The 15,936-nt window shown below is 44.6% G+C and overlaps 1 protein-coding gene across 3 annotated transcripts in view; it reads right to left on the reverse strand.

The window, feature by feature from the left end:
• Window positions 1-15,936, reverse strand: part of LOC143514205 (antigen WC1.1-like) — a 30,268-nt gene that overhangs the window by 12,791 nt on the left and 1,541 nt on the right. For 2 of the 3 annotated variants that reach the window (XM_077005121.1, XM_077005122.1), the window contains 11 exons: window positions 7,786-8,094; window positions 6,297-6,611; window positions 5,845-6,159; window positions 5,420-5,752; window positions 4,924-5,238; window positions 4,412-4,708; window positions 3,833-3,910; window positions 2,690-3,004; window positions 2,498-2,557; window positions 2,262-2,408; window positions 2,059-2,157 (listed from right to left, as the gene is read on the reverse strand). In XM_077005121.1, coding sequence (XP_076861236.1) covers window positions 2,059-2,157; window positions 2,262-2,408; window positions 2,498-2,557; window positions 2,690-3,004; window positions 3,833-3,910; window positions 4,412-4,708; window positions 4,924-5,238; window positions 5,420-5,752; window positions 5,845-6,159; window positions 6,297-6,611; window positions 7,786-8,094 — 2,583 coding nt within the window. Of the gene's footprint in view, window positions 1-2,058; window positions 2,158-2,261; window positions 2,409-2,497; window positions 2,558-2,689; window positions 3,005-3,832; window positions 3,911-4,411; window positions 4,709-4,923; window positions 5,239-5,419; window positions 5,753-5,844; window positions 6,160-6,296; window positions 6,612-7,785; window positions 8,884-15,936 lie in introns of those variants that run through there. The other variant, XM_077005123.1, reaches the window with a different exon arrangement.

The raw sequence follows: 15,936 nt of genomic DNA on the forward strand, positions 1-15,936 counted from the left end.
GTGTGTGTGTGTGTGTGTGTGTGTGTGTGTGTGTGTGTGTGTGTGTGTGTGTGTGTGTGTGTGTGTGTGTGCGTGTGTGTGTGTGTGTGTGTGTGTGTGTGGGTGTGTGCATCTCGTCCTTCACAGACCTGCTGTTTTGTGGTTTTCTCATATCATCTCATTTTAATGTTCATGGGAGTCATGAAAAGAACACACAAAATATTTCAATTTTCATCTCTCTCTCTGTCTCTTGTCTCTCTCTCTCTCTCTCTCTCTCTCTCTCTCACATGTACACTCTCCCTCTTTCTCTCTCTCTCTCTCTCCCTCTCTCTCACATGTACACTCTCCCTCTCTCCCCACACACACACACACACACACACACACACACATACACACTCTGTCTGTCATTCAAACATACACAGACACATACACACAAGTGTGTGCGCACACACACACACACACATACATACACACACACACACACACACACACATTTTCTCTCCATTTCTCTCCCCCTCCCTCTCACAATAATCTATGCATGAACACGTACACACACTAACTCTCTCTCTCTCTCTCTCTCTCTCTCTCTCTCTCTCTCATCCTGCACACACCTGCGGCTCTGTGGTTTTCTCATCCTGTATCTAAACTTAAGGTGTACAGGAGTAACATAGTTGAGCTTCTCCTGCCTAATAGATGATTATCAGCAGAATTACCACAATCCTCACATGCAATCAGAGACATTTTCCTCTAACACACATTCAACACTAACTTTACAAACATTATTTTCAATGGGCATTAGGGTGCTTGATAATTCTTTCATTTGGGAAAAAAAAGATCTCTAATTTATTATTGTATATTACAATAAATTTATAAGATATAAAAGTATAACTATTAAACATACATTGGGACACACAGGCTCTCTCTTTTTCTGCATTCATTTTTTTGTGAACTCTCAATCTCACACACACTTTCTCTCTCTCTCTCCACACACACACACACACACACACACACACACACACACACACACGCACACACACACACACACACGCACACACACACACAGTCTGCCATTGAAACGCACACACATATGTGCACATACACACGCACATACACACACACACACACACACACACACTCTCTCTCTCTCTCTCTCTCTCTCTCTCTCTCTCTCTCTCTCTCTCTCTCATCCTGCACACACCTGCTGCTCTGTGGTTTTCTCATCCTGTATCTAAACTAAAGGTGTACAGGAATAACATAGTTGAGCTTCTCCTGCCTAATAGATGATTATCAGCAGAATTACCACAATCCTCACATGCAGTCAGAGACACTTTCCTCTAACACACATTCAACACTCACTTTACAAACTTTATTACCCCCATTATTTTCAATGGGCATTAAGGTGCTTGATAATTCTTTCATTTGGAAAAAATGATCTCTAATTTATTTTTGTATTTTATTAAATTTATAAGATATAAAAGTATAACTAATAAACATACATTAGGATAAACACGCTGTCGCTTTCTCTGCCTTCATTTTTTGTGAACTCTCAATCTCACTAACACTTTCTCTCTCTCCCTTCACACACACACATGCACACACATGTTTACACTTTTCTGTTTTTCTCTCTCACATACACACAACTATGTATGCCTGCACACACACTCTCACACAGATATTTCTACCTTTTCACCCCACATGTCCCTAATAATACATTTGGGATCATTGCCTTCCATAATGTGTAGATATTACTTGGGTACACACACACACACACACACACACACTCTGTCTCTCTCTCTGTCTCTCTCTCTCTCTCTCATCCTGCACACACCTGCTGCTCTGTGGTTTTCTCATCCTGTATCTAAACTTAAGGTGTACAGGAATAACATAGTTGAGCTTCTCCTGCCTAATAGATGATTATAAGCAGAATTACCACAATCCTCACATGCAGAGATACTTTCCTCTAACACACATTCAGCACTCACTGACAGCCTCTTACTATTTTTATACAATCATTTTCATTTAATTTGTGCTGCCCAGTAACATAAGTGTTAGATAAAAGGTTCCACACACATCACCCACCCCTTCGAGTGGAGATTCGGGTTCTCTTAGTGATGTATTTGCGGTCGATCTCCTCATAAATTGCCTCAGACAGAGTCTTACGCCTCATCTTAGAGATCACTGAGTGAAATCAGACAGACACATGGTCTTCAGTGTAACAGAAGACAGACTGAAGGTCTAATGATGTTCAGAAACTGGAGTGTAGATGTGTGAGTGTGTCCTACCTCTCCTGAGCACTCTGTTCTGGTAAACCAGCCCAGCGAGAAGCACTAAAGCCAGAAAGAGCAACACTCCCAGTACCAGCTGGACCAGCAGGGCGGACAGAGCATCTACTGGTTGAGCTGGTGAAGAACTGGCTGGTGTTTGATGAACTGGACATAAAAATACACAAGAGTTCTGTAGAACATTGAATAATGTATCATAATAATTCATGAGAATGACTGAGAGAGAGAGAGAGAACCTGTAGTGGTTGAGGTGCTGGTGGTTGGTGTGGGTGGAGTAGAAAAGAGCATAGAAGGGTCTGTAAACAAAGAAGAATATTCAGACATGCATAAATCATGGGGGTCACACACACACACACACACACACACACACACACACACACACACGCACACACACTAAAATGCCTGAAACTCCAACAAGCTCCTCTGACCTGCACAGGTGACTCCAGCGTCCTCTTTGTGGGAGCAGTCTGTGTGTTTCTTCAGTGAATATCTGCAGTCCCACAGGTGAATCTCATCCCCTCTACACTTCACTCTGTTCAGCCACATCACCCCTTCACCAGCACCAGAGGCAGCACCCCCAATAGCCCTCAGTGCCTTCCCACAGCCCAGCTGTCTGCAGACCACCTCAGCGTCCCTGATGTCCCACTGATCACCACAGACGGAGCCCCACACAGCGTTATGGTAAACCTCCAGACTCCCAGAGCAGCTTCCCTCTGCTCCCCTCAGCCTGAGAGGCAGGAGATCTATATATATACACACACACACACACACACACACACACACACACATACATGTGCACACACACACACACACACACACACAGACACAGACACACACACACACACACACACACACGTGCACACGCACACACATTGCATGAATGAGGAGATATTGTGACATTAATTAATGGGATTAAATAATGTGTAAAGTACGGAAGCGTATTGCTGCCAAGAATGTTAAAAATTTATTTCTTCAGTATGTCATTATTACGAGATCTTATGTCCTTAAAACGACATAACTACACCGCATATTTTAAATCGTTGACAACATGGTATTTTAAATAGTCTATATATACTAAAGTCACCGCGACAACTTCAAAGGCACCATCTACAAACATTGGCAGTCGCAAAGAGCACTGCGCACCATAAGACCACAAAAAAAGTTGTATTACATAAAGTTCATGATGTACAGCAACTTATAAATGGGTATTTATTCCTTGCACTCATAAATGGTTGTTTGAAGGTGGTGCCTTTGATGTTGTCGTAGTACATTTAAAATAACGTGTTGTCAACAATTTAAAACATGTTTACTCTTGACGTAAACAAAGTTGTAGGTGTTTGTTTTGAATTCCAGAAATAAGAATTTGCATATTTTGGTACTTTTGCTGATATATTTTTTAAAGCTATTGAAGAAAGAATTCCGAATATGCTAATGTGAATCCAACTTTACCATGATGTAGTTGTCGTTTTACCAACATACGATCTCGTAATAACGACATGCTGAAGAACTTTTTTTTACATTGTTGGCATCAATAATACCGTATTGTCTGTATGGTCAGATTCGTTCCTTACTGGAGCACTGTCTCTGTCTGTGGGGGGGAGATGTAGAACACTTCAGATGACTCCGCAGCACTTGAATGTTTTCCTCTTCTGTAATTATGATGCAAAACTGAGTTCAATATTAATAACTCTTAAATTTAGATATAAGCGATTCCCAGTGATTTTCATTGTAGCTATTACAGCCAGTTTATTGTTGATCAGTCAAATACATCAATTCATTTCAAATTAAACAATGCCCACACCCACTACTGTAGATTCCCTCAAATTGCATATTAATTCTGATCCTGACAGTCAGCCCCTGTGTTCTGTGACCCTGATTACTGTTAATTAATCTGTTTCCTTCATTCCTACATGTCTTTCATGCTTACTGAGCGTGAGTTTTGCAGTCTCTCGTGGTCACAGGTTTGCTCTTTTGTTTATGTATTGTTGTCTTCCCTTCTGGTTTCTTTGCTTGTACAGATGGATCTCAGATTTTCAGATTATTGACTTGTCATTGTGTACTATGACCTTGGATGTGCTTAACATCAATAAAACACTTCTGGCAAGCATCTGATTCCCCCAGAATTATTGATGTGACAGGTGTACCTGTACCTGAGCAGGTAATACGAGCCACAGCACTGTATGTTTCCGGACCCCAGGAGGAAGATGGGCAGTGCCACAGAGTGGAGTCGTGTTTCCTGCACTTCAGATCATCCAGCCAATAAGGAGCTGATTCCACTCTTGGCCTGGCCTTGTTCTCACTGCCAGATCTTCCACAGTTCAGCTCCTGACAGATCAATGTTGCTGTATCTTCATCTATTCCATTCTCACACACATTCCCCCAGGTCCCCTTGTAGAACACTTCCAGATTCCCCACACACCCCTCAGTGAGTCTGATCTCTTTATACTCTGGCCACAGAAAGAGAGTTTATGAAAATGAAAAAGATTAATTAGTACTTGAAACCAGAGTTTTATATACTCTTATAATTCTTCATGTAATTAAATATTACATATTTTCTTCTACCTCAAGGACACACACTACTTGTAAAAATGATTGTATGTGCTGAATAACCTAATGGAAATTGCTGAACGCTTCAAGAGCAGCTTCAGTTAGCACACTTCACCTGAACACACCACTCCTACGTCCTCTTGATGTCCACACTCATCTTCTCCACAGAGCTCATAGCTGCAGTTCCACAGAGACGTCTCACTCCCCTCACACTGCACCTCATTCAGCTGTATGGGTCCAGTTCCAGGACCAAACCATGCTGGTACCGGGACACTGAGGGCCACTCCACACTGCAGCTGCCTGCACACCACCTGGGCGTCCTCAATATCCCATGAGTCATCACACACTGTCCCCCAAGAACCACTGAGGAAAACCTCCAGCCTCCCTGCACAGTCTCCACCAGAACCAACCAGCCTGATGGAGCTGTGGGCTGAGTCACACACACACACACACACACACACACACACACACACACACACACACACACACACCCAATCTGTCTATGCACTTGCAAAATGTCCAATATCCAATTTAATGTAGATCAGGTGTACATGTTTTTATTTTATGTTACCAATTAGTCGAACCCATTTTGAGGTAAATGTATCACTTACCAGAGCAGGTGATGTACAGCTGTTCCCTGGAGCTGCAGGAGGGGTTGAGGAGTTTTGCACTGCTGCAGTTCCCCAGATGAGCTTCACTCCCAGAACAATTGAACCCCGTCACACACATGTGGCTGTGTTGTTCAGAACTGGATGGAGAGGAGCTGGAGAAGTTCAGCACAGAGCCACAGCCCAGCTGTCTGCAGACCACAGAGGCCTCAGACACACTCCAGGAGTCCAGGAGAACTCTCCTCCAGTCCTGGATGAAGAAAACCTCCACCTGCCCCTCACACTCCCTCCCTCCAGACAACCGCACTCGCCCCTCATGAAAGGCCACTGTGGAACCTGAATCAGAATATAATTTAAAATGAAAGTTAATAATCTATTTCATGCTTTAATTCTTCATTTTGTAGGTGAACATGAGTGGAGGATCTCACCATTACAGATGACTCCAACATCCTGTTCATGAGAACATGCTGCTCGACTCCATGATGAGATGGGACATTCTGACAGATGTGTCTCGTTCCCATGACAATCAAACACATCAGCCCAGATGTGGTCCCTCCCCTCCCCAAACCAGTCCGCCCCCAACACAGCCACAGCACTCCCACACTTCATCTGTCCACAGAGGACACTGGCAGCTCTCATATTCCAGCTTCCCCCACAAACTGAGCCCCAGTCACTGAGGTACTGGAGCTCCACTCGACCAGAACAGGAGTCCCAGCCGTTCACCAGACGTGCCGCTGTGTGACCTGAACACACAACTGCCAACTTAGTGCAACAGCAATCAGTTCATGTTTATTATTATTTTATATGTATGCAAATATACAGCAGACCAGATTAGCAAAAGCATATTAAAGACATAGTGAAATAAATTATTATACTTTACCTGAACATTTCACTCCCACATCATTGTCATGGGAACAGTTGTTTCTGAGTGTAGAAGATGTTGGACAGGAGTAAATCTCAGACTCGTTGCCTCTACACTGAAGCTCCTCTGTCCACACCTGGCCCTCCCCTCTGCCAAAAGCAGCTGCTCCCAGCACCTCCACAGGAAGCCCACAGCCCAGCTCTCTACACACAACCTCTGCATCCTGCTGGTCAAAGTCAGCATCACACACTGTGCCCCAGGTATTCCCATGAAGCACCTCCACTCTCCCAGAGCACAGGTGAGGACCGTCTGTAAGTCTGGACTTCCTGTGAGCTGTACAAATAAACAGACAGTTAAATATGAAAAAGAACAGGCAATAGAGCAAATATGGACACCAGACATATTTTTCTCTCTCTGTCTTTGTTTTTCTGTGTCTTTCTATCCTTCTTCCTCTCTCTCTCTCTCTCTCTCTCTCTCTCTCTATCTCTCTCTCTCTCTCTCTCTCTCTCTCTCTCTCTCTCTCTCTGTCTCTGTGCTACTTTTCTCTTTGTTTCACCGCTACCTTGGAGCTGCAGTTGTAATACATTTATTAACTTATTAATACCAGTTAAAGGAATTTAAGACTAGTGAATAATGAAGTTGGTATTATGATTCAGCAAAAAGAATCCCTTATTGGGATGGTTCGCGAGGATCTTTGGGAATCGAAAATCAGTTGTAATTGTAATTGTTGCTGGAACAGTGTTGGTAGGAGCATCTGAACTATGTGGATGTTGCATTATTCTGGGTCTCAGGGGACTGACTAGTAATTACAACTGTAGAGATTTCACAAACAAAACACTTGGCAATGGCAGAATAAATGAGCTTAATAAATGATGATTCAAATTCTGATGATCAGTTTAACTTGACCATCTGTAAGTCTGATATTCTGACCTGTTCAATTAAGTAATTTTAATAATAATCACACTAAACATAGAACACAATAGTGATATATCTTTAGAAATCTCTACGGTGGTGATATAAATATTATAAAATTGCTGTTTATAATGAATGTACAGTCTAGCTCTCAACAGTCATATAACATGCTGGTCAAAAGTCTTTAAAGACCTCTTAAAGCCACAAAACAACTTTACTATCACAGAACATCAGTGAGGACCAATTGTACAAGTGTACATAGACTGAAACACTTCATCAAAGTACAAGAACTGTGTTAGACTGTGTTCAGGTAAATTTACTGTACCAGAGACCTGCTGCAAGCCAGTATTATGTCTGGTTTTGGAACCTGAGTAATAGAATGATCTAATCCATATGAACATCAAGAAGGAATAATGAAAGTGAACTCATCTATTTAAGTTTTACATTTTACAGATCTAAACTCAAATTTGTTTTATGGCTTCATCAAAACAATGTAAATAATTAAGCTGTTGTGTGAAATTCTTTTTTATCTCACTATTATTGTGAACAAACTGGTGTGATGGTGGGAGGAAGATTAGCATCAGGTGCAGTTTACCTGAACAGATGACTCCAGCATCTCCAGCATGAGACCCACAGTATTGATAATCACGACCAACCAAACATTTCTCCAGTGTGGACTCTGATCCACTACAGCTTGCATATCCCTTCAGTATTGGTCCTGATCCTGGTCCAAAGTGAGCGTCACGGACTGCATTTACAGCCTCCCCACAATGCACCTCTCTACACACCACTGCAGCATCTCTCATATCCCAGTAATAACTACACACTGTTCCCCACTGTCCTCCATGAAGAACCTCCACTCTCCCAGCACAACGACTACCACCATCTACCAACCTCACACTGTCTGTACGAGAGAGAGAGAGAGAGAGAGAGAGAGAGAGAGAGAGAGAGAGAGAGAGAGAGAGAGAGAGAGAGGAGGAGGAGGATTTAAGATGTTAGAATACAAGCAGCATCCAGTTATTTCAATTAGTGGTGTTACAAATGTAAGTAATAAACAGTGAGAGTTCACATATACTGAAACATGACATTTCTGTGTACACAAACCAGGAAGAAATAGTGTCATCACACATTAGCACTGTGAATGTGAATGAGTGCTGGACTGAAAGAGGGTTGAACACGGTCAGTTTTGCCGTGTTGAAGTGGAGACTGAATGTTTCCTGAACTCTTTTTTTTCCCCCACCTCCACCCCCCCATCTTTGGAGGACAACTTTGTTTTAATATCAAATAATAGATCAAATAATAACAATTCTGTATAATAAAGTGATGACAATTATTGGGGTTAGGTGGACCATGAGAGGATAGAATATAGAAAGAAAAGAAGGGAGAGAGAGAAAAAGGGAAAAGACAGAAGGGCAGGGAAGAAAAAAAACATATACATACATATATACAAATATATACATATATATACACACGCATATATAAAAAAAAAGATATAAAACCAACCAGCTCAAATGACCACTGCAAAGAAAAGCAGAAAGTATATCCAAGACATACAGCACAAATGACTGTGATATATCTGTATGTGTGAGTGTGTGTTTATGTGCAACATAAAAGTGCAACATAGAATAAATGTAGAGAATGTACTTACCAGCAAGGGTAGAGAGCTGCGACAACATCCCCCCAGAGGCCAGAGGTAGGCAGAGAAAGGCCCGGGAATCCCACCTGCCCACGGCCCCTCCAGGAGCAGTGGAGTCCCAGGGCCGCACTTCCCAGTGACCCCCGCACGCCCGCCCCTTTGCCAGTAGCAAAGCCCCAGCGCCACGCGCCCCGGGGAACCACCCCCCACCCGGCAGGGCCCCCCTCCCGCCGAGGAGACCCGAGCCACCCCGGATCACAACCGCCCAGGGGAGCGGGCCAACCGCCCCCACGCCGGAGCACCAATCCAGGCCCCGGAATCCCAAGGCCCCCCTTCTGGAGTGGAGCAGTAATCACAGGGGAGCAGCCGGGAGAGGACCGGGCACAATAAGCCCCAGACCCAGAACCAGCCGTCCCCACACATACACTCTTACTTACATTCACCCCCATATATACACCCCTACACACCTGCATACTACCCCTTATATACACCCTTACCATGTATACACCTACACCCATCCTTAAACACATACGTATACACACATACACCCCCAAACTCACCCTCATATGTAGACCCTCACATATATACACCTACACACCTATGTACTGTGAGAGAAATGATTGATTATTGACTATCATTGATTAGATCATGTTTAGTTATTATAAGAGATCATTATGAACTTTATGATTTAGTACATGTCCATTCTGACTAAGCAGAAGGACTACAATAATGAAGTAGTGTGATTCAGTGTAACCATGTTTAGTTCATATTATGCATGTGTGCTATACGTGACCCAGGTCAGGGAGAGTGCTGAGGGTAAGAGCACTCTGTTAACTGGTAGTCACTAGGCTACTAGTCTTGGGTCATTTAGCTTTCTCTGTGTTCAACTGTTACATCAGTTGCTTCCGCTAACTCTAGGGAAGTCCATATTAGGAGATACACACATGTGAGACAAGGTAGCCTGCTGGACGCTTATGTTTTGGAACATGCTGTGCTAAAGATAACCTGCTGTTAGAACTGCTGAATTGTGTTTAAGGTTGTATATAAGCAGGGGGAGCGCCCCCCTGCCTTCAGAGTTGTCATGCTTGAATGAGACTCTCATGTCTGTGTCTGTCTTGTATCTGTCTTTGTCCTATTTATATATATTTATATTTTTGTAATAAATTAATCATTTAACCACGTCTGAGTCCTCATCCATTTATTAGGAAATTTCCACGACAATTTGGCGTCACGAACAGGATCGGCGAGAGACACCCCGGAAAGGCGGTGACTGATCTTCGAGGACGCTCCCCGGGGGATGAGATCCCTGGCTGGGCTGGGCAAAGTGGGAACCCCACGAGCAAAGGGAAAGTACCTATCCAGGGAGTGATGTCACCGCCAGTCTCCGGTGGTGTTCTCCGCCCGATCAAACAAACCGCAGTGAGTGGGAATTTTCAGTTTTTAAAATTCTAGGAATTTTTTTGTTTTTAAGTGTTAAATATCCGCCAGTGTCTGCCCGCCGGATGATCTCTGTTATACGATAGGGATATAGTGAGATATCGCCTACAGGGATACAGAGAGGTATCGCCTACAGGGATACAGAGAGGTATCGCCTGAGAATATAAAGTCTATAAGGTGGGGATACTGCGATATCGCCCACGCGAGATAGGACTTAGCCTAGCGCCCGTCAGTCTGGCCAGAGATCCAGCTGGGCAGAAGCGCACTGATTAGACGTAATACGGTGTTGGCTAGCTCCGGAGCGGCAGAGATATCCGATAGGGGCGGGTGGAACTGTTTGTTACGTTGGTATGCAGTAGCGGATCTAAATTTTGAGGACTTTTTCTGACGTGTTTAATTGATTTGGGATTTTTTTTGGACCCCTCACAAAAAAAAAAAAAAAAAAAAAAGTGTGAAGGGTCATCTCTGGGATTATCTAGAATTATGGGTAAACATCATTTGGGTAGAATACATAATAAGAGTAAAGCATCGGAGGCTCATAGCATAATAATAATAATAATTATTATAAGTGTAAATTACCAAATGACCAGAGATTATTTAGAAGATGTAACTCGACATGTGGGTTTTTTTTAGCATTATGGGTTTGGTTCAAAGGGAACATTGAGTGTAGACTATCTGCGCCGACTAGTTGAGAGAATAAAAACAGAGCCCAAGGTCGCAGATAGAGAAAAACTCGCAAGTATTTTGTTAAACATAAAGCAGATATGGAAGAAAAAGCTAAATGTTGGCTTGAAGAAGCCAAGAAAAGGCAAGCACGACAGGTAGGGATTAAAAAGTGTACTAACAAAGTCTCTCAGTGTGTTGTTGTAGCCGACCAGACCTCGACGCTGCCCCACCGAGATCTGCGCCAGCCAACCCGGCTCAGCAATTGCGCCACGCTCAGATGCACCCACAGCCGCTACCCCTGCCTCCCGCACCTCCACCACCAGTTCCAGCGCCACCAGCTCTGGCGCCACCACGACAGCAAACTCTGTCTGCCACACTTGCACTGCGAGCTCCAGTGCCATCAGTTCCCATCAGGTATCACAACCACAACCTCTGCCTCCCTCACTCCCACCAGCCCAACAGCTGCCGCTGCACCCAGGGCCGCTAGTCCCGTATGATGACGTCCGCCAGGCGATGGAATGCGCCAGCCGGACGATGGGAAGCGCCACCTCCCCAACGCCACCACCACCACCCCCGCCTCCTGCAGTCACCAACACCCCCGCCGCCAGCTTCACCCGTGGCAGCACACACAAGAAGCCGTGCCACAGAAAGAAAGGGTCAGGTGATGCTTGAACTGACCACCCCAGGGTGCGCAACGACCTTCCCAATGGTCGAGGTCACAGGCCCTGAAGGAGACATCATGGTCCACCGTCACTGGACAGGAGATGACATCATGAAGGCGGCGGTGGGCCTGGGTAAACCGACAGAGATGGGAGGTAAGCGCTTCGGCGAAGAACTAACAGCTTTTGTTCAGTCTTGTCATCCAGTCAAACAAGATAGACCGAGACCAGACACCAGGAGACGTCCATCTCCACAACACTGAGTGGGAACCGCCAGCAGCTGGACAGGAGGATCCAAACTGGCCCTACAGAGAGATGGTAGGACACCTGGTCACAAGGCTGGAAGCTGCACACCCAGCCACTATCAACACGTCCAAAATAGCTGCATGTAAACAAGAAGATGGAGAACCTGTCAGCGACTTCCTCATGAGACTGACCAGAGTTCACACCGACCACAGCGGTCTTGTAGCACCAGCACACGAGCGGAGGCCGGCGGAGGCCAGCCCATGGGAAGCCCACCTGAGAAACAGCTTCCTGGTAAGCATGAGAAAAGACATCAGTGACCTCATCAGAGCCCAGTGCATTGGGTACAACAACGCCACCCTGAAAACCATAGAAGATCATGCCAAGCATCACGAGGCACAGCTGGCATGGAGAGTGAACAAGAAAATCCAGAAGCAAGCTGAGACCATGGTGCAGAGAACTCCCAGAGAACGCGGGAGGGGCCACGTCAGAGGCAGAGGAAGAAGACGAGGTGGATGGAGACGAGAGAGTTACCCCAGAGGAGAGGTGGTGAATGTTACAACTGTGGAAAACTAGGACACTTTGCAAGAGATTGTCCTGAAAATGAAGAAAATGCTGAGCAGAGAAACAGAACTTTCATAGATTGACGGGCAGCGGAGAGGCTGGACGGTACAGGACCACTGGAAGACGACAAAAAGGAAAGTAACTGGTTTAAATTATCATTTAATTTATCAATGCTTGCAGAAGATTAGTGTAGGGCCGCAGGGCCTGCCTAAAATAACACTGACTGTAAACGGCACTAAAATAAAAGATTTAGGTTTATAGTGGTGCCACCCATTCAAAGAAAAAAAAAAAAAAGCCTCTCCGATGTAGATGAAATAATACATTTGAACATTAATTTTTAATTTTAACTGTTAAATGTATGTTATGGGTTTTGATTTAATGTGTAAATTGGGCCTGAGTAGCAGGCCTGAGGGGTTGTTTATGGAGTGGGAGTTAGCTGTGTTGGGGTTCAGTTATCAGCAGGAGTCCCACTGTATGCTTATGAGCTGCAGAGTGCAGGAGGAGAGCGTTGGGAACACTTCATGTGTGAAGTGTGTAGTTTGTTGCCAGGTGATTTGATGTTGAGACCGTAGGGGTCACTGCACTGCACGCTGCATGTGAGTGAGGGCCCCGATAGAGGTTTTGAGGATAAATTTAAGGTTGGAAAACATGATTGTTTGGTTGTCACTGCTATTGTGTGGGATTGCGTGTGGGCTGCGGCAATGGTGCAAACCCCATTAGAACAGGAAGACCTGTTCTCATTTCCTCGATCTAAACCACACGTGTCACTAGCAAACGTGTGCGAGGAGCCTCAATGGCAGGACATCGGTGAATGGATGACAGAGATGTCTGACATTACCGATTGGGAGAGAGTTCCTGGCAGGAACACCATGTTTAGCCCTAGCAGGAGGGCGTGAATGCAGCCGGCGCCGTGCTGGCTCCCCTGCAGGCGGGGAGTGGAACTGATTAACCCCCTTGATATTTTTTTAGCTGCCTCCCTTACCCTCTCAGGGAAAAAAAAAAAAAAAAAAAAAAAAATGAGAGGAAGAGGAACTCAGAACTGTTCCTGCAACATTATGGGCACCAGGTAAGAGCGATGTTGGGGCTCATACCCCAAAATCTGACTATAGGCCAAAACAACATCAATACCCTTTGAAGCCTGAGGCGCTCAAAGGGAATTAGGCCAGTTTTTCCAATCACTTAGGCAAGCTGGAGTGATCGTACTGTGCCCTAACTCACCCGTGCCCACTCCAATTTTTCCAGTTAAGAAACCAGGGCGGGAAGAATGGCGGTTTGTGCAGGATTTGCTGGCTGTCAATGCAGCAGTACACGTTAGAGCCCCAAAAGTGCAAAATCCTCACAATATTCTTTCCCAGATTCCCCCAGATAGCCAGTGGTTCAGTGTAGTGGTCCTAGCAAATGCATTTTCAGTGCATCCAGATAGCCAGTACTGGTTGGCATTTTCCTTTGAAGTAAAAAAACATACACATCACTCACCATTTACAATGCAGCGCTGCGAGACAGTCTGGCCTCTCTGAAACTTCCAGAGGGCATTGCACTGTTGCACTACATAGATGTTCTGATACTCTGTGTAAACACATGAGAAGTATGCAAAGAGGGCCATAGTGGCATTGCTACATCACCTAGCAAGGGAAGGCCACAAGGTTCCTAAGCAAAATTGCAATATTGCTGAAAAAAAGTGCACTTCCTGGGTCATGACGTAGTATGTATTGAAATTCTGACACAACAAACAGAGATAAAAATAACATTTGTTAAAGAGAATAAGCCCGTTTGAACAAATGAGTCTTAAGAACAGTTTTGAATTCTGAAATAAAAGTTCGGAATTGATGTGTGTGTTCAGTGTTCGTATGTGTGTGGGGAGTGTTGACGTTAGAGGACCAGTGTTTTGACTCAAGCCCACAGTGACAGACAGAGGCCAGTAGCCTACTTTTCAGGAAAACTAGACCCCGGGGCAGCCGGGGTGCGGGCACTGGTAGCATTCAGAGATATAGTGGGGTACGCTCAACTCGCCCTTTGGGTCAAACATGCTGTTTCTCGAATTTTAAAGGGAAAAAAAAAGGTTTTGTAAACAATAACACCCCTGCCACATTATTCTGCCCAAGCAGCTGAGCTCACCATTCCTTACCAGCTCAAGGTCAAAGATAAAGCACCAACTAATCTCACAACTGCAATCATCAAATGTGCCGCACACACCAGAACAGGCGACACAGTAGCAAAAGGCAATGCCTTCACAGACTCCACAGCCCAACACAGGTTTGCAGGCTCCAAACACACAAATGATGCTAACAGATCACAGTAACAGAGAAGACACACCCTTAACAACCAGAGCAATAAAAACACAAGCCACAATGTAAGACAAACAGAGATGGGCAAAAGGGGGGGTGCAAAACAATGGGGGGAGTCTGGACACACACACGGAGACAGGTAAGCCGTGTGTCCCTACAGCCTACATGAGAGGACTGATTGAGATTGCTCATGGTAGGAGTCACAATGAGCAAAAGGGGGGATAGTAGCATGCACTAGCATGCACTAAGAATAACCACACTCACCCAAAAAAAAAATGATTTTTTTTTAATGATTACACAGAATCAAAGGGGGGAAGTGTGAGAGAAATGATTGATTATTGACTATCATTGATTAGATCATGTTTAGTTATTATAAGAGATCATTATGAACTTTATGATTTAGTACATGTCCATTCTGACTAAGCAGAAGGACTACAATAATGAAGTAGTGTGATTCAGTGTAACCATGTTTAGTTCATATTATGCATGTGTGCTATACGTGACCCAGGTCAGGGAGAGTGCTGAGGGTAAGAGCACTCTGTTAACTGGTAGTCACTAGGCTACTAGTCTTGGGTCATTTAGCTTTCTCTGTGTTCAACTGTTACATCAGTTGCTTCCGCTAACTCTAGGGAAGTCCATATTAGGAGATACACACATGTGAGACAAGGTAGCCTGCTGGACGCTTATGTTTTGGAACATGCTGTGCTAAAGATAACCTGCTGTTAGAACTGCTGAATTGTGTTTAAGGTTGTATATAAGCAGGGGGAGCGCCCCCCTGCCTTCAGAGTTGTCATGCTTGAATGAGACTCTCATGTCTGTGTCTGTCTTGTATCTGTCTTTGTCCTATTTATATATATTTATATTTTTGTAATAAATTAATCATTTAACCACGTCTGAGTCCTCATCCATTTATTAGGAAATTTCCACGACAGTACATTCACCTCAACATACATTCCTACACACATTCACCCTCATCCATATACACTTTTGCGGACATATATACCCCCACATATGTACTCACACATTCACCCCAATATATACACACGTCCCCATATCCCCCCACCCAACACGTACTCATCTACCTATACCAACAGAGACAAGGACAAAAACACACATTCATCCAAACTAACACACTCTCTGCGGCGGGAAATGGCTGGACCAGCAAGGATCGGTAGTAGTTCCAGGACACGCTAGCGACCCACCCCCGCCCCGGCCAGGAGCAGCAAATGGGTGAAGGAAGGCCTTCCCACCCCTCC

This window comes from Brachyhypopomus gauderio, chromosome 5, assembly GCF_052324685.1.
Source record: "Brachyhypopomus gauderio isolate BG-103 chromosome 5, BGAUD_0.2, whole genome shotgun sequence".
Lineage (NCBI taxonomy): Eukaryota > Metazoa > Chordata > Actinopteri > Gymnotiformes > Hypopomidae > Brachyhypopomus > Brachyhypopomus gauderio.